Source organism: Lycium barbarum, chromosome 3 (genome assembly GCF_019175385.1).
Source record: "Lycium barbarum isolate Lr01 chromosome 3, ASM1917538v2, whole genome shotgun sequence".
Taxonomy (NCBI): domain Eukaryota; kingdom Viridiplantae; phylum Streptophyta; class Magnoliopsida; order Solanales; family Solanaceae; genus Lycium; species Lycium barbarum.
In genome coordinates, this window is record NC_083339.1 from 148605597 (window position 1) to 148630139 (window position 24543).

General features: G+C 36.6%; 1 protein-coding gene and 1 pseudogene across 1 annotated transcript; both read left to right on the forward strand.

The window, feature by feature from the left end:
- The first annotated feature begins 1999 nt into the window (after positions 1-1999).
- LOC132633571 (small polypeptide DEVIL 22-like) lies at positions 2000-2985 on the forward strand. Its single transcript, XM_060350075.1, has one exon. The coding sequence runs from the start codon at positions 2114-2116 to the stop codon at positions 2273-2275; it is 162 nt and encodes a 53-aa protein (XP_060206058.1). The 5' UTR covers positions 2000-2113; the 3' UTR covers positions 2276-2985.
- Positions 2986-3626: 641 nt separating this feature from the next.
- The window catches only part of LOC132633569 (15-cis-phytoene desaturase, chloroplastic/chromoplastic-like), a 28972-nt pseudogene continuing 8055 nt past the window's right edge, over positions 3627-24543 (forward strand).

The following is a 24543-nucleotide window of genomic DNA, read 5'->3' on the forward strand; positions in this document are numbered from 1 at the left end:
AAATCCCTCCTACTTCTTGGGAATACAATTGTGATTAAAGAGAGGGATTTTCATTAAGGTTTATAACTCAAGAGATTATTGGACCGACCTATTTTGTCAAATGTGTTGAGGGTTCCCAGAAATGTATAAGCTCCAAAATCAAAGTGAAGGCACATGACTTTTGATTGATGAAACTTGTGTATCGTCCTTTAAAATTATAATCTCCTAGTGTAAATATTGAACGCGATGGTGTATAAATCTCATTTTTTTTGTTTGGTTTACAGATATTTACATGAAAGCCTCCTTAAAATATGAGATTTAAAATCTTGAAAATTAGAAATTTTACCTGCCACATGATGATATAAATATTATTCACGGCGACAATAAATTTACTCAATTGTAAAGATGGTATCTTTAGCAGGGAAGATAAAGATATGATGTATAAGTTAGGCTACTAATGGTCGGGTTTGAATGCAGCAGTCAGTTGGCACTCCACATTAAGCTAATCTTATAAACAACTAGATAAAAATCTCATGTTGCTGATGATTGAACAGGTGTATCGTATTTACTTCTTATTTAGAACACTGATAAGCTTCGAGCTAATGATTTCTGACAGTATAAACAAGTAGATCTATGGAGATTTTTGGTTATCCCAAAACGTGAAAAATTGGGATCCTATAAACTGTATTTGCATTATACATAGTTGTTTGCAAAATTAGATTATAAATATCCAAGCTTGGTTACGTTAAATATTAAATGAAGGTGGCACTTCAATTTCATGAAGTACATAAAGCCAGTCAGCTATAATCTTGGGATTTAATATAAACAATAATAGAAGCCAGCTAAGAGCAGAGTGAGTACCGAGCGTTACCTCCAATTGACGTGGTAAGATAATTGAGATTCCTTTTTCGAGTTTCAGTTCTAGGAATGAAAAATCTCTTGGTAGCAATTGCATCTTATTTTACACAAGTGAATGTCGATCTATTATAACAATTTAGCTTGTACATGAGTTTAAACATGAAGACTCGAAGACTTTATTTTTTGTTTAGATTATAAACATGAATATGTCGAAAGAAACCACTTAGTTGAAAGAGTTTTTACCGTCGTTTGATAGGAAGCACCTTATTTTCTTAATGAGTCTACTCAATGCCAACTCAAATTAATCAGGACAGTAAGTTTTGAATGTGAAATACCTAATTATTGGCCGTTTGATCCACGCTGGAAGCAGAACAAGAAAATCTGGACCCAAATTTCAAAAGCTACAGTGAAGTAGCCGACATTGTGTTCCCAAATCCCATAGGGATGCCTTGTCCAGATTAAGCCGCTTTCCTTTTCTCACGCTCACTTTACCACTTTTCTAATCTAAACACACACACCAAAACACACATAACTACAACAAATTTAACAATCATCCCTTATATTCCAATTTACTATGCCTAAGAAGAATACATACCCGCACGTTCACTCCTCTTTTTTCGCAGCCAAATTACGAGAAAAGATAAAAATGGTCCCTTATTTTTTTTATAGCAGGTTTAAAATAGTCAATTGAAAAGTTTTGATCTTTTTAAGTTTTTTTTTTCTCCATCAATATTTAGATTTAATCGCAACTATGAAAAACACAAATATGAACAAAAAATAACAGAAATTACACCAGACTCTTGAAATAGAACAAAAATAATATAAACTATAAAATTTGTATTTCAAATGTGAATTACCGTTAAATATTTTTTATTTTCACAAATTCGATTAAATTTAATATAACAAACTTAAAGGACCAAAACTACTCAGTTGATACTAAAATACTATTTTAAACTTACTACGCATCAAAGATAACGGACCATATTTGTTATTTTCTCACCAAATAACTCTCTAAGATTCAAAACTGCTGTTTCTTTCAATGCAAATCCCCCATTTTTCGAAGTGACCATGTTCGTTGTTTAACCCCCCCCCCCCCCCCCCCCGGTCCCCTTGCATTTCTTGGCATAAATACCTGTTTCCTTCACCATATTTTTCCAATCAGGGTCCAGCTCTCAAGTTGAGCTTTTTTCCCCTTTACTCTTTTCTCAATCTTTTTCTTTCTTCTCCATCACCAAAACTAAAGTTATCATCTTTAACTAGTAATCAAGAACTAATCATGGCTGATCAACAAGTAAAGCAAGTGTCATACTCATCAAAAAAGAAGAACAACATTTCAAGAAAGTGTGCTTCCTTGATTAAAGAACAACGAGCCCGGATTTACATTCTCCGTCGATGTGCCACTATGCTTTGCTGTTGGTATATTCAAGGGGATGATTAAATTCATATATAGTTACAATCCAAAATCAACTCCACAACAACTACTACTACTATACTCCACTCCTACTTAAATTAAACATACAACCAAAATAATTGTACTCTACTACGTCCTTGTTTCTACTTACATACATATGTCTCGCCGTGCGCTTTCCCCTTTTTGGCTCCATCCATCATTTTCACGTGCTTGGCAAAAATCTGCAGGCCCGCACATGAGGACCGTGTTAAGATATAATTAAGTAAATAAAAAAGTATATCCTCTCTAATAGCTCAAGCTTCTTGAGATGGTCACACATTTCAAAACATACACATGTTATGGCTACTCGGCCAAGCTAACTGGTCTTGCTGGTCCTGTTCGTCTTCCGTAGTTTCTTAGCGGTCTGCTCAGTTATTCTGTCTTTTTGATCCTGTGCCACTTTTCACCTTTTTATCCAGTGGGTTCAAAAGTCCATTGGGTTTTTTTTTTTTTTGGGACAAGAATAAATTACAGGAGAAACTTGTCGATGGCCTCTCTGAAACAAAGGTTTTTGGACAAACAGGGTTATGGATGGATGGGGAAGCTGACACAGTGGGAACTTCCAAGCATATGGTGGACACAAAGTTTAAGCTCGCGACACTGAATTATAGCAAGAACTCGTTCTATATGAAAGGCTCTTTTTATGTTACAATGTAACAAGTGTATATGTAATTGTAGTGCATTTTACAATGTTTTAACCTGTCTTTCGTGGTCTGAAGCAAATATAGAAGCACAATAAAGATCGACGTGATTCAGTCCACAATCGAAGGGTAGTATATATGTTTACTGGTAATTAATTCAATAAGCGTAATACATCCATGGTGGTGTAGTAGTAGCATCTTTACTACTATGATTGTATAAATAAGGAGACCCGTGGTAGCTACCTTTAATGGAATGAAATTAAAGAACGAACTTTATGTTTAATTGTCTTTTCTCTAATGGATTAGTTTGTGATTTTGTAAGTGATAACAAAGTATTTCCTTTTTGTGTGTAGTATTTTGGATTTTTAAGTAAACTTTCCTTAAAAGTTTGCTTTAGGGACTTTCTTTGACATATGCACACAGTCCAAATGAAATGACAATTTTATTTTGAGTTGTCATTGGAAGATCGATTGAACATAAAAAAAGGAGACATATATTGGAAGAGTAAATATTAGAAGGGATGATAAGGCAGGCTTTGGGAGTGAAATTATTAGATATGGATACCAGCTTCGTCATCAATGCGGACCTTTGCTGCTGCTATTGCTGTCTTATTGCACAAATGACAGTTGAGACGCTAGCTTGAGCCAACCTGGTTAATATAGTAATCATACTTGTTATCTCTATTAAATCAAAGTTATGTAAGTGAAGTCAAAGGACAAGAATCTACAGGAGCATTATTTCCCTTTCTCATGGTGGATAATTAGAACATCCACCTGTCTTTCTCATGCTAACAACATAGATCGAGCAAATATCAGCAGCAGTAATTTTCTTTGCAGGGTGTGCCGGATAGGGTGACGGATGAGGTGTTCATCGCCATGTCAAAGGCACTTAACTTCATAAACCCTGATGAGCTTTCAATGCAGTGCATCTTGATCGCGTTGAACAGATTTCTTCAGGTTAGCATCCTGATCCCAGGTTAAAAACAAAAAGAGAGCGAAATAATTTATTCCTACGAGGTCTCTCATATGGCATGAATTTGTAGGGAGAGGTTTTTCTGGGTTGAGGACATTGTTTTTGACTGATATAGAAGTTTGTAATTGATCGACCTACTCTTAGGAGCTTCTACTAGAAGGAGGTGAACTGATTCATGGCAAGTTGGACACTTATATTGACCGTCCTTCTCCTTTTTTATTTCGGAAAAGGCTCAAATATGTCATCCAACTATCAGAAATGACTCATTTATGCCACTCGTCAATAGTGTGGCTCATTTATGTCATCGAACTATAGAAAATGGCTCATTTATGCCACACATCAATAGTTTGACTCATTTATGTCATTGCCTGTTATCAAAATGACTCATCCATGCCATATTTCATTAAAACTGAATTTGCAATACCATATATGACACGTGGCCTCCAACTAGATTATGGTTGTGGGTGGATAAGGTGTATGGGTCGGATTTTTTTATTAATTTGGTATTTAAAATTGGGCTGGTTTAATTAAACAACGTAGACCTCTAATTGGATTCCACGTGTCATATCTGTATTATAAAACCGGCGTTAATGAAAAATGACATGGATGAGTCATTTTGGTAACGGGCGATGGCATAAATGAGTCAAACTATTAATGAGTGGCATAAATGAGTCATTTCCTATAGTTCGATGGCATAAATGAGCCATTTCCTATAGTTCAATGACATAAATGAGCCAAACTATTGACGAGTGACATAAATGAGTCATTTCCCATAGTTGGATGACATATTTGAGTCTTTTCCGTTTTTCTTTTTTGAATACTTTTTCTGGAGTGTCTTAAATCTCATGGATGAAGGACTACTTTACTGATTCACTTTCAAACAGCTCAGTTGTCATCTAGTATGCATTTTTTATGTCTTAAAGAAATGAAGGTGAACTACTTATCACACCGAAGTAAGAAAAACATAGAAAGAAGAAGAAACGATGGTGAACAAGCACTCAGTTTATCTTTCCTGATATCTTTTGAATTATTAATGAACAGGAGAAACATGGTTCAAAAATGACCTTTTTAGATGGTAGTCCTCCTGAGAGACTTTGCATGCCGATTGTTGAACATATTGAGTCAAAAGGTGTCCAAGTCAGACTGAACTCACGAATAAAAAAGATTGAGCTGAATGAGGATGGAAGTGCCAAGTGTTTTATACTGAATGCTGGTAGTAACAATTGTGGGAGATGCTTTCGTGTTTGCCACTCCAGGTATAATATCCGTTATACTAGTCGTTTCTTCCAGTTTCTCATTTTTAATGTGAGTTTAGAATTTTTGCTAACTTTGGATGATCCAACCAGTGGATATTTTCAAGCTTCTTTTGCCTGATGACTGGAAAGAGATTCCATATTTCAAGAAGTTGGAGAAATTAGTCGGAGTACCTGTGATAAATGTCCATATATGGTTAGTGGTGAAATGTTTACTTGTTAGTGATTTTTTTCATCTAGCATATCTATGCATATGCATGTAAATGTCTATACATACGTGTTCAGTTTGTGTTATAAATGTTGACATGCATATTCCTCACTTTTTGTGTTAATTTCCCTTAAAATGAAGAACTTATGGATGGCTTTTCCAAAACTTTGATAGGAAAAAGTGCAAATTCTGTGCTACCTGTGTATGTTAGCTATATTAGTGGTTGAATATTCCTGTTATGTCCCGTGTTTTCGTATAATTGGAAATCGGAAAATAATCAAGACTTGTGTGTTATAAGGAAATATTTTGATTTTAGTGGATATGACTATGTTGGTTATGAAATCATTAATGTTAAGACATTGGGGAAGGCCAGGGTAAATTTGAAATTTCGGAAATTAGTTTCGGGAATTACAAAACGGGACTTTTAATGGATTGGGCCAAGAAAATTGATCAAAAATTTAGGCTCAAAGTCTATGGGGTGGCCGGCCATATTGGCTAGGTCCAAGCCCATTTTAGCAAGTCATGTGCTAGGCACATGACTTTAATTGGATATATATCATACTTAGCCTTAGGAATTTTCAAGAAAAATCATCAAAGCAACAAAAAGATAAGAAAGCACCTCAAATATACCTCTCGGCCGAACCATAGAGAAGAGAAAGAAAAAAAATTTGCAAGCTTGATTCTAGCCTTAAAAATCTTGATTTTCACATATTTGGGAAGTACTCGAGGCCCTTTTCAACGGGGTACAATTAGTTTGGCGAAAGGTGCGCGTTTGCGACAAGTCGGAAATTTAAGAAAAGGTAAGAATTTTGCTATTCTTTTGTTATGGATGTTGACACCCAATTTTGTCCCGTCTCTCTGCCAAAATACCTATTTTTAAGCTTCTAATATTTTTGGAAAAAATAAAAAAAATATACATTATGTTTACTATAATTATTAGCCTCTTATCAATACCGACACTTTATTATTCTATTATAATAATAATAATAATTATTATTATTATTATCATTATTATTATTATTACTATTTATTAATATTATTATAATTCACAGTTCTTATCATTTCGGCATTTTACCAGCTTACGCATTTATCTTTGCATAATTAAATAATAGTATTCATTTAGTGCGGATTTTCAAAGAAAAATAACATATATTATTACACGGCTATTATAACACCATATGATTTTATTACCCGAGTCTAGTAATCACATATTTTTTGGTATTAAGTAATATTTTGTCACCCTCGGTATGTTCATTAATTAAAATGGGTCTCTTATTCAAATTTAGAAGTCAAACTGTTTCTTGCACTCAGTCCGTGTTTTGACTTACCGGGCTCCAAATCAAATCCCGATTGACTCCTAATATTTTTTGGACTAGTCCATATCTCTTATCTCAATTTTTAGAATAATTCGTGTTTTAATTTATTAGCCTATTCTCTTAATACCCGGTCTAAAAATTGACCCAGTCCACAAATGGACCGGGTCTGACTCGTTTACTCAAAATAAGGGGAACCCTTTTAGGGTTTCCCCTCATTTTTCTCTTCCGCCTCATCATCGCCTCTTCTCCACCATCCTCCGCCTCTACACCTCTCCACGTTCCCGTCAATTATCACCACCATCACCACCATCGTCACCTCTACACCACCATCCTTATCCACCACCGTCTCCACCATCCTCGTCCACCACCACCTCCACTAATCCACTCCGTCGCCACCCCATCACTTCACCCGACATCTCTGACACACCCCACTTCACCACGTGATCCCCACTTCACCACCGATATCCCACTCGCCTCCGACACCCCTGTCACACCCATCACTCCGACACCCCTGTCACACCACGTGACCACCATCTCCACCACACCCATACCCCCTTCGTGACTCCCACTTCATCACCGACACCCCATCGACATTCCACTCACCTCCGACATCTCTGTCACACCATCTCCACCACACCCATACCCCCACGTGTGTTTGACACCCGCACCACACCTTCACACCTGTTCCCCCACTCCTCTCTCCTTTCCTCAAAACGAACACCCTAGCCCCAAATCCTAGAGGAGGAGCTATAAATAATCGTTCCTAGAACAGTTTTAAGGACCCCTTTTTTTGGAACAGAAAACCACCCCTAAGAATCAAGGTTGAGAAATCGCGAAAATCGGTTATAAAAGTCTCCCCTTTTCTTTTTTTTCAGAATTCCCCAAGGAAACTGGGATTTTTTCCATTCTGTTGCTAAAATCCCCCTAAGTAAAAAATCCCAATTGTTTATGCGACCTTTTATTTCTGGGAATCAAATTTCGAAGTGTTCGAGTAGATATCGAAGCCCCGCACTCATTTCGCTGCACCCGAAGAAGGTAATTCCCTTTTTATTCTTATTTTCTATTTTTTTTTTTTGTTTTCATGATCAATGTGTTGGTTTTGGAACAGATGGATTAGTTAGATTAGTTCAGTCTCATCTTTAGTTAAGCTGGTTTGGTTTAATTAAGCTGGATTTTCCATTAGACTGATGTGGGATTTGAAGCATGCCTATTTGGCCTATTTCGATATATCAAGATGTGTGTCTGACTCATGGTTAGAATTGATGAATCCTGCTCAAAATAACCAAAAAATGTTTTAATATAGAGGAATGGATTACTGCTTATACTTGATTGATTAATAGCTGCCTAAATCATGCACATATCATCTTTAGTTTAAACCGAGCCTCTTCCTGTCTGCTTCATTGTTACTTTATGGCATGATTAGAAGTAAATCTGCTCATAAGTTTGGCTTTCCTTTATGGTTAATATAATCCCATTTGGTCAGTGAGGATTCCATAGGTACTAAGTGTTTATCTACGATTATACTAAGGATGATATACCTATCTGAATAGCTGGTGGTGTATGTTTAAATAATTTGTAATGCATGTTTAAAGGTTGTAACTCATTTGTTCAGGTTGTATGTCTTCCATTTTAGTGAAATAGCACACCATCTGTATAGTTGAAAGCATTATTAGATGTGTCATCTGAAACTAGCTTGATTTCTGTCCCCCTTAGCTGCGCTTTAGCCTGTCTGCAGTTACTTTGGTTACAATAAACATGTTTGGTCCTGTTTAGTTTAGTTTTCGTGATCATGTTGACTGTGCATGCTTCAATGTAAGGTTCAATTGGTTTACAGGTTTGTAGTTTCCTTCCCTTTCTTGCTGAAATGCTGCTTTGTTTGCTTAAGATGAGTTTTGAAAGTAATGACTTACTAAACTGGTGATGTTACGCTCAAGTACACTTGAAAGATTTGCTTTAAGAGGAATAAATATTGGCTGGCCAATATCAGGTTGAACCCAGATTTTAGAAACAAAAGTTTGTTTCAAGTGCAAAAATAGATACTGTAAACTCAATCTGAGTATTCGAAACTGCTCATGGCCTACCTTTGTTGACTACCCAAATGCCGATATGCTTGGGTTGTATGTTCTTGCGTTCTTTTCCGTGAATCTGAATATATTCAACATTTTTTTTACATATAGTTGTTACCTTTAGAATGCTACATGGATAAACCAATGCATATTTTTCCCAATTGCTTATTCAAATCTAAGACTTTGGGTATTTGTTAGTCTGTTATTTAAGACCTTCTCTGTTTAATTTTGTATGATCCTGGGAATATGCTAAACATTCTAAGTAATGCGATGATGTCTCGTCATAGTTTCAGTATGGTAAGTCATTGGCGGTGATGTATTTTTTGCTGCAAATATTAGTGTTCTGCTTAGTTCATGTAGAGAATATGGATTGGAAAATGGGCCTAAATGCTATAAAAACCCTTCCTAAATTCAATAGATATCTGCATGTCATGTTGGACTTGGTATGAATCATGAATTGGCAGCACATATTTTTTACTATGCATGATACGACATGTCTTATTTGAATGCTTCCAGTTGTTGTATGTTGCCAGTGCATTTAACTTATATTCCGAGCATCTTCATGCGAATGAATATGTGCTATAGCAGGTCCTGTACGTGATGTTATCAATTTCAGTTTGGGTTGTTTAGACTTTGTGTGTTTGTCGCAAGTGTATTCAAGTTGAAGTATGTATATAAGTATATTTGAAGTATGTTCATGAAAATATATATCCCTATGAATGTGTAATACATGAGGTATACATTAAGTATACGTAGTATATGTGCAATCCAATGGTCTGATCCTTTAATTCGCATTACACATTTTTAACTTTATTTGTTGATTAGATACTAATCTTTTTCCTTTCGTCTTATGCATGATCATCACATACGAGTTCGAGGGACTCACTTTTCCTCCACATTTGGTTGGGCTAAAAGCCCAACACGACTTTCTCTTGTGTCCAGCCAACCCGCAACAAAATAGAAGACTTTTTGGGCCAAGGCCCAATAGCGAACGAAAAACAGCCGCAGCAGTCCCTAAAACGGGCTGATCCATTTAATTTCCATCCTTTTTATCTTATTTTACTTTATGTATTTGGTTTGTATTATTCGACTAACCCCTTTTACTTTGTTTTGCTTTCTTAACTTAGATGAACTCTAGTAAATTAGTGGGTTAGTTTTAGCAAAGGGTAATTAGTTCAAGAAAGACAAACAAACAATTCTATAAATTTTACTCTTTCTTTTTCTTTTCATGTTAAAACCATTTATAATGTTAATATTTATTTATTTAAAGATCTATTTGCAAAAAATAAAAAAATGATTATATATATATATTTAAATGAAAGAAATTATGTTCTTCTTATCTAAACCTTCAAAATGTCATTAGTATGTAAAAATATAAAATCAAGTATTATGTTTACAAATAACTCTTCAAAATTTGGAATCAATCGCACATCATTTTAGCTAAACATAATTAATGAAAAATTAATGAAAAAGGAGGGAAATTTAAGTTCTTTTTTTCGTCATAATTTTCTTCTAAAGAAAAAATAAGTTTAAGCATTTCTACAACACCGTATTGATATAATATAAGTGTATTGATATAATATGAGTTTACTTAAGACTCACATTAGCTATTTTATATTTGTTTATGCTCTTAAAATCACAGAAAAGAATTATTAATATCTCTCTGTTTGGTTTGTTTCAAATATTTATTAAAATATTGTACAAACCCGCGTCTTCTTCTATATATATATTCTATGCAAATCTTATTTTAAGAAGCATTATTATTTAAATCTTTTTAGCAATTTTATAAGTTTTATTCAAAATGACGTTTGAAATCTTCTTTTATGTAAATTATTATATTTTCTCTAAATCTTATATCAAGCAACAATTTATATTTTTTTAAAATTTCAGTAGTATTTATAAGCTATTTTCTTTAACTTTAAATATTATATTTGCATCCCTATCCTTAATTAATCAACCTAAGTTGGTCGGATAACCGTAAGTTAACGGATTCTAAAGGATGCCTAACCCCTTCCCTTTAGGATAATATAGAGCCCTTACCTAGAATCACATTGGTTAAGCAGACTATTAACGGAGGTTTAGTTTTTAACTTTACCTTAGTTAACCTCTAGGTGTCCTAATTCACCGTTAAATTAATTAGGTGGCGACTCCTTAAAACAAACAAACAGGAATCACCAATATGTCATACTCCCTAAAATCAACCCGGTTAAAATGGTGTGTGACAGCTTGGCGACTCCGCTGGGGAACTTTAGGCTCTAACCATAACAACTTAGGTTAATAAATAATTTGTGGGATATTTTGTTTGTTTTGTTTTATGTTGCCTATATTGTTGCTTTATATGCTTCTAAGTGTTTGTATTTTATCCCTTATATGCATTTTTCTATGTAATATGTACATTACTGCTTTCCTTAAATTGGCATTCCGCTCATATTTCTTCCACTCCTGGAAAACTCACACATATTCACACACTTAAAGCGGCTTCGCAGTTTGCGCCCGTGCACTACTAAACTACCCCTTTAGTTGGATTGGTCTTGTGGATTTAGTCGATCTGCGGTGCAGTCGACGGCCACGGACTTTCCACTTCCAAGTTGTCCGCTTGGGGGAGCCTTGTGTCATAGGAAAACCATTCTTAGTCTACCTAGGGTAGAGCGAAAACCAAAACCTTGTAAGGACATGCATCATTTTAAACCTAGGAGGCTTAATACCCTTGGTGTATTAAGTTCATTAGTCAACCTTACCAAATGTCCAAATGAGTCTATGACTCTAAGTGACACTACTCACTATCTATGTGCATTATTTGAAGGACAAATATGTGGAATATGGGGACCTAATACTCTATAGATAAATATTTCAAGGAAACTGACATTTTGTTGCAGGTTGCCGTGGAGCATTAATTAATGCCGGAGGTTGAAGACAAACCAACGGAAATTAGTGAAGTTGAAGTATTAGATATCTTATGTTGATTTTGAGATGTATTATTGGCATGTAATAATTTTTATTCTTGCAAATTACTTTTAGGAGGAGTTGTGGAATGATACATAAAAGACATGTTTGTCCTTCAAATATTCGTTAGGCCTACCTCTGGCATAAAGAGGTCCCTTGCATTATAAAACGCGATGTATTATGTGCAATAATGTGTTTATATGCAATAATATGTCCTTACCGTATACTGACTCATTTTCTTTTTTTCTTTTTCTTGTTTTATCTTTTTTCTTTTTAAAATTTATTTTCAAAATAAAAGGTTGACTTGTGCTAAAGGGGAACTGGCGGAGCATCCATATTTCACACGGTCTAGAGCCAAGAAATCAGACTCTGACTCATCACTAATCATCTGGTTAACTAAAAAGACTCGTTCTAAAATGGATCAAAGTTTGATCAATGCAACCACTTCATCTGAGCCATCTCTTAGTTTGCCGATCACGAGTGATCCCACATCTTCTAATCAACCAGAAACACATTTGGAGATCATTGCTCGTTTGGAGCGACGAGTTGCTGAATTAAGTCACATGGTACTTCACAACCGGTCATTTTCTCAAACGCCACCACATATGACTCCATCTCATGGGGTTCGTCAGACTTTGCCTATGCCACCTCCATTCCCAAATTTGGACGAATTTAACCAAGCAAATTATTTTACCACTTCTCAGCCAGTTCGCTCCGAACACCTCACTCAAAATGCTCCCCTTTTATTTACAACCACCTCTTCAAAAACTCAGTTCATACCGCCGGCACATGATGTTACCAATACACATCAAGTTCCGCCAGTATATACTTATACCACAGCTCCACCCATGACACAAATTCAAGGGCAATGTCGCACAGATGTTGATCATTATGTCGAAGTTGAAAATGAAGCACGGTCAGTTAATGATGAAATGATAAATAGAAAGCTCAAAAGTTTGGAGGATGCCATGAGAAGTTTGCGTGGACTGGGTAGTAATCAAAACGTGAGATATGAAGAATTATGTGCATTCCCCGAGGTAGAATTGCCACCAGGTTACAAGATTCCAAAATTTGAGAAGTTTGATGGGTCAGGAAATCCTTTCTTTCATTTGAAAGTCTATTGTGAAAAGTTGATTGGCGTAGGAAAGAATGAAGGGATAAGAGTCAAACTATTCAATCAAAGTTTGAGTGGGAAAGCCTTGGAGTGGTATTCCAAGCAAGATACAACCAAATGGCGTACTTGGGATGATTTGGCAAATGCTTTTGTGGATCACTACAAGTTTCATGTTGAGATCGCTCCTGATAGAATCTCAATTACAAAGTTGCAGAAAAAGTCGATCGAATCATTTCGAGAATATGCTATACGGTGGAGAGAAGAAGCATCTAGGGTACACCCACCCATGGAGGAGACAGAAATGGTTATTTTCTTCATTCAAGCACTAGAACCGGAATACTATGAACGTTTGGTGACAATGGGTGGAAAAACTTTTGCAGAAGTGATCAAAGCTGGGGACATGATCGAAGATGGCATTAAGACAGGGAGAATAACAAGTCTTGCGGCTTTGCAGTCTACTAGTAGGGCTATACAAACAGGTACTCTCGGAAACGGAAAGAAAAAAGAAAAGGAAGCAGCCTCGGTAATGGCTTTGGGAAACACATCATACCACCATCAACGACCCCCGCGATACCAGCCTAACGCTCACCACTCACAATATTTCCAATATTCTCCACATCCCTACGACCAAGCTTTGTCATCTTAACAACCTCAATCACCACAAATATCCTACCCTGTTTACAACACACAACCAGCATATCGAGCTCCACGACCACCACAACCTCATCATCCAAACAATGCATCCGCACCTCGCCCAAATAAACCGTTTCGCAATTTCACACCATTGGGAGAACCACTGAACGTTGTTTTTGAAAGGCTGCAAGCTTCAGGCTTAGTATATCCTGTGGAAGGTAGAATTCCAGATCCATTACCCAGAAGCTTTGATCCCACTAAAACATGTGCATATCATTCGGGGGTAAAAGGCCATTCCACTGATCGTTGTTACGCATTGAAGCATAAGGTTGAGGATCTTATTGAAGCAAAACAGATCACGGTCAAACCACCAACACCAAATGTGGTTAACAATCCACTCCCGACCCATGATGGGGCCACGATAAATATGATTGGAATAGATGGAAATGTTGACGACCCAGCCGAATTTATAGTGCCTGTGGATCGTGTGGAGGATCATGATTTAGTAGCCGTTGCTTCTCCGGCTGTAGTGATAAGGGGTTGTGTGCCTGTCGAGATATTAGGAGCTTCATCAATACCTGTGGAAGTAGTTCGAGCACCAAATCAGTTGCCAGTGCTCGATACAAAAGCCGTACCATGGAATTATCAACAAACTGTGATGGAGTGTCGAGGAAAGGACACGATCACTGACAAGGTTAAGACGTCAGGAATGACAAGGTCTGGGAGGTGCTATTCTCCAGAAGAACTAGTTAGATTGGGGCAACTTAAGGAAACCAACGTACCTCCCAAAAGGGTCGTGACTGAATTCGAAGCAGAAGAATTTCTGAGGAAAATTAAAGCTAGTGAGTACTCAGTTGTGGATCAGTTGAAAAAGACCAATGCTCAAATTCCTATTCTCTCTTTGCTTTTGAGTTCAGATATGCACAGAAATGCACTGTTGAGGATTTTGAATGAAGCATATGTTCCAAGCGAAACAACTAGTGAGGCGTTAGCTGGGATGATTGAGCGCGTGCTTGACAGTCATCGAATCAGCTTCGATAATGAAGAATTGCCGCCGGAAGGATGCATGCATAACAAAGCACTCCATATAACTGTCAAGTGTCGTAACATGTTTGTGGCTAAGGTATTAGTTGATGGGGGTTCTGGACTCAACATCTGTCCATTAACAAGTCTGAAGAAGATCGGATATAATGTTAGCGAGCTCAAGACCAGTGATATGAATATTCGAGCATTTGATGGGGCTCCAAGGCGTCCTATTGGGGAAATAGAGTTGAAAGTGTTGATTGGCCCTGTTGAATTCATTATGGACTTTCAAGTACTTGATATTTCCACGTCATACAATATGCTGTTAGGTAGGCCGTGGATTCATCTGGCTGGGGCTGTACCATCTACTTTGCACCAAACTGTCAAATTCGAGTGGGATCAACAACAAATATGTATACATGGAGAAGGAGACACATCTTTCTATATAGAGCAATCCACTCCATTCATCGAGGCAGAAGGAGGTTTCGACGGAGCAGCTTACCACGCTTGGGAGGTTGTGAATGTCACTAAGGAGAGTGAAGTGTGTCAAACTCAAAAGTTCAAAAGATCATGCGCCGCAATTATGGTTGCAAAAGAAATGGTGAGAAATGGGTACCAACCTGGATTTGGGCTAGGGAAAACACTAAATGGGCGGGTTGAGCCAGTCGTTCTCCCTACGCAACAGTTTACATTCGGTTTGGGATATGAGCCAACTGAGGAAGAAGTGAAGAAAGCACGAAAGAATAAAAGGAAGGAGATTGCATTGCCAAAACCTATTCCTACCATTGATCAAACTTTCTCAAAACCTTCAGATCTGATTGTTGAAGTTGCCTATGATGATATCGTGGAGGTTGTCAAGAACCTGTTCGTGGAAGATGAAAATGATCATGCTGCGATAATAAAAGACTTTGCTGAAATATTGACTTTATAGGCTGCTGAGCCAGGACCTGAGTTGCAAAATTGAACTTCTATCTTAGCCCCGGTTCGTCGGGAGTTTCAGTATTTTCAGTTTAAATTTCCTTTTGTAGTAGGCCGGAGGTATCAACTAGAACATTTAGTTCCTTTTGTCATGTTGCCTCTATGTTTGTTACGGCCTTTTTAAATTAAGATTCTGTCATTTTGTTTGAACGAACTACGTTTGGCCTGACTTCCTGTTGGATACGTAGGCAGCCCACATCGGGTTCGGCCACTTTTTCAAAATATTTCAGTGTTTTGTTGTATGAGTGGAACTACGCATGGCCTGATTTCCTTTTGGATACGTAGGCAACCCACATAGGGTTCGGCCCCTTTTTAAAAAAAAAAAAAAAAACTCAAAAGTCTTTATTTGTATCACGAACTACGTCTGGCCTGATTCCTTTGGGATACGTAGGCAACCCCAGGCGGGTTCGGCCCTTCTATCTTAAAATTTTTATCTTCATTTTGTCCAAACATTTTGGTTCCTATAAAATACATAAGGATTTTTATACAAGACTTGGTCTTCCCACCGCTTAAATTCATGTGTCTTAGTATCTTGAAACTGGGACAAATTTTTGAAATCGGTCAAATCACTTTCAAAAAATTTTCATTACAATTTTCTCACTTTTCGATCGTTTAGAACCAAGCGTTTCCAGGACTTGAAACTGGGACAAATTTCGAAGTCGGTCAAATCACTTTCGAAAACTTTCATTATAAGTTCTTATTTTTCAATTGTCCAGAATCAAGCATCTCTAAGACTGAAACTGGGACAAATTTTTAGAAGTAGCATAAAAGTGGTCTTAAACAAAAGTCCATCCATATTTCTAAAATGTGAGTAAATTCAAAAATCGAGTCTTCTTAATCATGTTACATATTAGAGCCACTAAGTATTTCCTTTCAAAGTCATCTAAATCTCATTACTTTTATTTTCAAAATACATTTTTTTATAACTGAAACTCCCCGGCAAAGCAAGATATGTGGTGAGACATCGAAGAACGCGGACGCGACCGAGACAAAAGTCAATTCAAGGGCCAAGTTCCCCGACATGCACAAGTCAACCAATTTTCTTTTAAACTCACAATTTTTCTTTGTTGAGACAGGTCCAATTAACATGAACACGGTGCATGTATTAAATTATGGGCGTGATCAAAAAGTTAACTTTCTTCAAAATACAAATACTCTTCAGCGTGGATGCAAAGGTAGCTTATGCCGAACGGTGGGCGTCGTTCCACTCATCACGAAATTTCAATTGCAACAGTGGACACAAGTTCATCTTCTCAACCAAGGGCTGTAAGCATAATTCTTTCAGACCCAACTATTTATTCTTATCACTAACAATTGTTTTAGCTCGTGACATTCATCGATGGATCGAATACATATAATCATGGACACTGACCTTGATCACCTGTTATCGGTTACAATTCCTCAATTTCGACATCATTTCATACATATTCAAATCATTATCAAATTCTTTTAAAATGAGGTATTTTAATAAGATAGCAAGATCTAAATATTGCATCGTATATCAAATTGTGGGGTTAATTATAGATTTAATTTCCGTCACAACGGGACAGGGATTAAGATGTGGATATCTTTTTACAATACTATTTCTAAAGTGGACGTGGATTTACATTTACATTGTGGATGCGAGCATGGAAGTGAAAATAGAATTATATTACGGAAAATATACCTACAATTGTAGAAAGTGGATACAGATTTACGTTTTCGAAAGTAAAGTGGATTTATTTTGCGCCGTATAATACGGATGTGAAAGTGGATATAGGTTTGTTTTGCACCGTATAATACAGGCGTGAAAGTCGACGTGGATTTATATTTTGTACCGTGAAAAATGGGTATGGATTTACATTTTTGCACCATAGGAAGTGGACATGATTAGGCGCCCACCTTAGAATGCGGGTATGTCAATTTTCAATATAGGCGCCCACCTTAGAATGCGGGTATTTCGATTTTTAATTTAGGCGCCCACCTTAGAATGCGGGTATTTCGATTTTTAATTTAGGCACCCACCTTAGAATGCGGGTATTTCAAAATTTAATTTAGGCACCCACCTTAGAATGCGGGTATGTCAATTTTCAATTCAGGCACCCACCTTAGAATGCGGGTATTTCAATGTTCAAATTAGGCGCCCACCTTAGAATGCGGGTATGTCAATTTCAATCTAGGCGCCCACCTTAGAATGCGGGTATGTCAATTTCAATCAAGGCACCCACCTTAGAATGCGGGTATGTCAATTTCAATCCAGGCACCCACCTTAGAATGCGGGTATTTCAATGTTCAATTCAGGCACCCACCTTAGAATGCGGGTATTCCAATGTTCAATTCAGGCACCCACCTTAGAATGCGGGTATTTCAATGATCAATTTTAGGCACCCACCTTAGAATGCGGGTATGTCAATCTTCAATTTAGGCGCCCACCTTAGAATGCGGGTATTTCAATGTTTAGTTCGGGCGCCCACCTCCGAATGCGGGTATCTTATATTTCAAGTTCAGGCACCCACCTCCGAATGCGGGTATCTTATATTTCAAGTTCAGGCGCCCACCTCCGAATGCGGGTATCTCATATTTCAAGTTCAGGCACCCACCTCCGAATGCGGGTATCTTATATTTCAAGTTCAGGCACCCACCTCCGAATGCGGGTATCTTATATTTCAATTCAGGCGCCCACCTCCGAATGCGGGTATTTTATATTCAAGTTCAGGCACCGACCTCCGAATGCGGGTATTTTATATTTCAATTCGGGCACCCACCTCCGAATGTGGACTCAACTTTCGAAACAGGGGTTGCAAGTGTAACTTCTCCAACCCTGCCTTATTTACATATATTTCTTTATTGCTAACATTTGTTTTTAGCTGATGGCTTTTGGTAATATCAAAGTTGGCATCACACATCAAATCGCGGAACTATTTCTTCGGCAGCGAACTGGGGCAATTTGTCGGGAAGGATAGTCAAACTTCCCGACACGGGTCAAAGATCTACCTCGAACACTCGTCTCTAATTCCAAGTATTCTCTTGCGTTCCAGCAATTCAATTTTTAGAATTCTAAAGTTTCTATCATAATACCTAGTGTCCTCATAATTCAACACTGGGGCAATATTTTGCAAAGATTCGCGCCAATCGGGATTCATTAGTCATAAGATGTCGTAGTTGTCCCAGAACTACACTCGACCTTATTTCTCGTGCAGCCCGAGATATGTAGGCAACTCAGAGACCGAAGTTCGGTCATAATCCTCTCAAGTTTCCTTTAGCCGGGACAAAATAGGCTACTAAGTCAACGTCTTTGCCCGACAACTCTTTTCATCATTACCGGGCAAAGAGGGACAAGTTGTTGACACCCAATTTTGTCCCGTCTCTCTGCCAAAATACCTATTTTTAAGCTTCTAATATTTTTGGAAAAAATAAAAAAAATATACATTATGTTTACTATAATTATTAGCCTCTTATCAATACCGACACTTTATTATTCTATTATAATAATAATAATAATAATTATTATTATCATTATTATTATTATTACTATTTATTAATATTATTATAATTCACAGTTCTTATCATTTCGGCATTTTACCAGCTTACGCATTTATCTTTGCATAATTAAATAATACTATTCATTTAGTGCGGATTTTCAAAGAAAAATAACATATATTATTACACGGCTATTATAACACCATATGATTTTATTACCCGAGTCTAGTAATCACATATTTTTTGGTATTAAGTAATATTTTGTCACCCTCGGTATGTTCATTAATTAAAATGGGTCTCTTATTCAAATTTAGAAGTCAAACTGTTTCTTGCACTCAGTCCGTGTTTTGACTTACCGGGCTCCAAATCAAATCCCGATTGACTCCTAATATTTTTTGGACTAGTCCATATCTCTTATCTCAATTTTTAGAATAATTTGTGTTTTAATTTATTAGCCTATTCTCTTAATACCCGGTCTAAAAATTGACCCAGTCCACAAATGGACCGGGTCTGACTCGTTTACTCAAAATAAGGGGAACCCTTTTAGGGTTTCCCCTCATGTTTCTCTTCCGCCTCATCATCGCCTCTTCTCCACCATCCTCCGCCTCTCCACCTCTCCACCTTCCCGTCAATTATCACCACCATCACCACCATCGTCACCTCTACACCACCATCCTTATCCACCACCGTCTCCACCATCCTCGTCCACCACCACCTCCACTAATCCACTCCGTCGCCACCCCATCACTTCACCCGACATCTCTGACACACCCCACTTCACCACGTGATCCCCACTTCACCACCGATATCCCACTCGCCTCCGACACCCCTGTCACACCCATCACTCCGACACCCCTGTCACACCACGTGACCACCATCTCCACCACACCCATACCCCCTTCGTGACTCCCACTTCATCACCGACACCCCATCGACATTCCACTCACCTCCGACATCTCTGTCACACCATCTCCACCACACCCATACCCCCACGTGTGTCTGACACCCGCACCACACCTTCACACCTGTTCCCCCACTCCTCTCTCCTTTCCTCAAAACGAACACCCTAGCCCCAAATCCTAGAGGAGGAGCTATAAATAATCGTTCCTAGAACAGTTTTAAGGACCCCTTTTTTTGGAACAGAAAACCACCCCTAAGAATCAAGGTTGAGAAATCGCGAAAATCGGTTATAAAAGTCTCCCCTTTTCTTTTTTTTCAGAATTCCCCAAGGAAACTGGGATTTTTTCCATTCTGTTGCTAAAATCCCCCTAAGTAAAAAATCCCAATTGTTTATGCGACCTTTTATTTCTGGGAATCAAATTTCGAAGTGTTCGAGTAGATATCGAAGCCCCGCACTCATTTCGCTGCACCCGAAGAAGGTAATTCCCTTTTTATTCTTATTTTCTATTTTTTTTTTTTCTGTTTTCATGATCAATGTGTTGGTTTTGGAACAGATGGATTAGTTAGATTAGTTCAGTCTCATCTTTAGTTAAGCTGGTTTGGTTTAATTAAGCTGGATTTTCCATTAGACTGATGTGGGATTTGAAGCATGCCTATTTGGCCTATTTCGATATATCAAGATGTGTGTCTGACTCATGGTTAGAATTGATGAATCCTGCTCAACATAACCAAAAAATGTTTTAATATAGAGGAATGGATTACTGCTTATACTTGATTGATTAATAGCTGCCTAAATCATGCACATATCATCTTTAGTTTAAACCGAGCCTCTTCCTGTCTGCTTCATTGTTACTTTATGGCATGATTAGAAGTAAATCTGCTCATAAGTTTGGCTTTCCTTTATGGTTAATATAATCCCATTTGGTCAGTGAGGATTCCATAGGTACTAAGTGTTTATCTACGATTATACTAAGGATGATATACCTATCTGAATAGCTGGTGGTGTATGTTTAAATAATTTGTAATGCATGTTTAAAGGTTGTAACTCATTTGTTCAGGTTGTATGTCTTCCATTTTAGTGAAATAGCACACCATCTGTATAGTTGAAAGCATTATTAGATGTGTCATCTGAAACTAGCTTGATTTCTGTCCCCCTTAGCTGCGCTTTAGCCTGTCTGCAGTTACTTTGGTTACAATAAACATGTTTGGTCCTGTTTAGTTTAGTTTTCGTGATCATGTTGACTGTGCATGCTTCAATGTAAGGTTCAATTGGTTTACAGGTTTGTAGTTTCCTTCCCTTTCTTGCTGAAATGCTGCTTTGTTTGCTTAAGATGAGTTTTGAAAGTAATGACTTACTAAACTGGTGATGTTACGCTCAAGTACACTTGAAAGATTTGCTTTAAGAGGAATAAATATTGGCTGGCCAATATCAGGTTGAACCCAGATTTTAGAAACAAAAGTTTGTTTCAAGTGCAAAAATAGATACTGTAAACTCAATCTGAGTATTCGAAACTGCTCATGGCCTACCTTTGTTGACTACCCAAATGCCGATATGCTTGGGTTGTATGTTCTTGCGTTCTTTTCCGTGAATCTGAATATATTCAACATTTTTTTTACATATAGTTGTTACCTTTAGAATGCTACATGGATAAACCAATGCATATTTTTCCCAATTGCTTATTCAAATCTAAGACTTTGGGTATTTGTTAGTCTGTTATTTAAGACCTTCTCTGTTTAATTTTGTATGATCCTGGGAATATACTAAACATTCTAAGTAATGCGATGATGTCTCGTCATAGTTTCAGTATGGTAAGTCATTGGCGGTGATGTATTTTTTGCTGCAAATATTAGTGTTCTGCTTAGTTCATGTAGAGAATATGGATTGGAAAATGGGCCTAAATGCTATAAAAACCCTTCCTAAATTCAATAGATATCTGCATGTCATGTTGGACTTGGTATGAATCATGAATTGGCAGCACCTATTTTTTACTATGCATGATACGACATGTCTTATTTGAATGCTTCCAGTTGTTGTATGTTGCCAGTGCATTTAACTTATATTCCGAGCATCTTCATGCGAATGAATATGTGCTATAGCAGGTCCTGTACGTGATGTTATCAATTTCAGTTTGGGTTGTTTAGACTTTGTGTGTTTGTCGCAAGTGTATTCAAGTTGAAGTATGTATATAAGTATATTTGAAGTATGTTCATGAAAATATATATCCCTATGAATGTGTAATACATGAGGTATACATTAAGTATACGTAGTATATGTGCAATCCAATGGTCTGATCCTTTAATTCGCATTACACATTTTTAACTTTATTTGTTGATTAGATACTAATCTTTTTCCTTTCGTCTTATGCATGATCATCACATACGAGTTCGAGGGACTCACTTTTCCTCCACATTTGGTTGGGCTAAAAGCCCAACACGACTTTCTCTTGTGTCCAGCCAACCCGCAACAAAATAGAAGACTTTTTGGGCCAAGGCCCAATAGCGAACGAAAAACAGCCGCAGCAGTCCCTAAAACGGGCTGATCCATTTAATTTCCATCCTTTTTATCTTATTTTACTTTATGTATTTGGTTTGTATTATTCGACTAACCCCTTTTACTTTGTTTTGCTTTCTTAACTTAGATGAACTCTAGTAAATTAGTGGGTTAGTTTTAGCAAAGGGTAATTAGTTCAAGAAAGACAAACAAACAATTCTATAAATTTTACTCTTTCTTTTTCTTTTCATGTTAAAACCATTTATAATGTTAATATTTATTTATTTAAAGATCTATTTGCAAAAAATAAAAAAATGATTATATATATATATATATATATATATATATTTAAATGAAAGAAATTATGTTCTTCTTATCTAAACCTTCAAAATGTCATTAGTATGTAAAAATATAAAATCAAGTATTATGTTTACAAATAACTCTTCAAAATTTGGAATCAATCGCACATCATTTTAGCTAAACATAATTAATGAAAAAGGAGGGAAATTTAAGTTCTTTTTTTTCGTCATAATTTTCTTCTAAAGAAAAAATAAGTTTAAGCATTTCTACAACACCGTATTGATATAATATAAGTGTATTGATATAATATGAGTTTACTTAAGACTCACATTAGCTATTTTATATTTGTTTATGCTCTTAAAATCACAGAAAAGAATTATTAATATCTCTCTGTTTGGTTTGTTTCAAATATTTATTAAAATATTGTACAAACCCGCGTCTTCTTCTATATATATATTCTATGCAAATCTTATTTTAAGAAGCATTATTATTTAAATCTTTTTAGCAATTTTATAAGTTTTATTCAAAATGACGTTTGAAATCTTCTTTTATGTAAATTATTATATTTTCTCTAAATCTTATATCAAGCAACAATTTATATTTTTTTAAAATTTCAGTAGTATTTATAAGCTATTTTCTTTAACTTTAAATATTATATTTGCATCCCTATCCTTAATTAATCAACCTAAGTTGGTCGGATAACCGTAAGTTAACGGATTCTAAAGGATGCCTAACCCCTTCCCTTTAGGATAATATAGAGCCCTTACCTAGAATCACATTGGTTAAGCAGACTATTAACGGAGGTTTAGTTTTTAACTTTACCTTAGTTAACCTCTAGGTGTCCTAATTCACCGTTAAATTAATTAGGTGGCGACTCCTTAAAACAAACAAACAGGAATCACCAATATGTCATACTCCCTAAAATCAACCCGGTTAAAATGGGGTGTGACAATGGAATTTGTATGAATGTGATAAGGATTGAGAATAGACGAGAATCCCGTAGTTTTGATATGTGTAGAAAACCGTGGGTGTGTGTGTGTTTGGTGTTGTAGCCGTGAGCTACATGAAGTGCAAGGCCATGTGAATTTGATCTTGTTAGTTGGTTTGTGGCGTCGTTGTGACATTTATGACGTAAATGATCGTTTAATGAATTGAATTGGTGTTGGAAAATGATTTCGGAACATTATGGGAAAGTGTATACCTTTGGTATATTTGTGTATATCATTGTATATCTATGATGCTAAAGACTTTAAATATGACTTATGGTTGATGTTAGTGAATTTGGAGTGAAATAATGAGAGTTAGAACGTTCGTCGTAATTTTTGATGTTTTGAATGAAATATGGAAAGTAATGAACTTTGGGAAATTTTGTATATGGTTTGGAGCATAATTGGGGTGTGATTGAATAATTTTGAGTGATTGAATGAATACAATAATGTGGACATAGATTTGGAATATGAAGTTTGAATGAAAAGTTGCCAACTTATATAGTAAGAAAGAACATTGAAGTTAGAATGGTTTGATTATGGTTTATGTTGTTTGATGATGTTTGGGTTGTTGTTGTTGATGTATTTTGAGCCGAGCTAAGTCTCGGGGGTGTTAGATTTATAGGGGAAATGCTGCCGAAATTTCGGTAGGCAAAAATCAAGTTAATGAAAATCTTAAGCCTAAGAATCTCTAATTGGTAACTTTGACCATTTGCAGATTCTGGACGAAACGGGATTTGATTTTAAGGAAAGCATAAGACGTCCATAAGATATGTAAAGCTCCCCACTTCTTCGTTTGGCATGTCTTAGTATGTTAGGTGAATATCGGAGCCCTGTCACACCCCATTTTAACCGGGTCGATTTAGGGTACGACATATTGGTGATTCCTATTTCTTTTGTTTTAAGGAGTCGCCACCTAATTAATTTAACGGTGAATTAGGACACCAAGATGTTAGCTAAGGTAAAGTTAAAA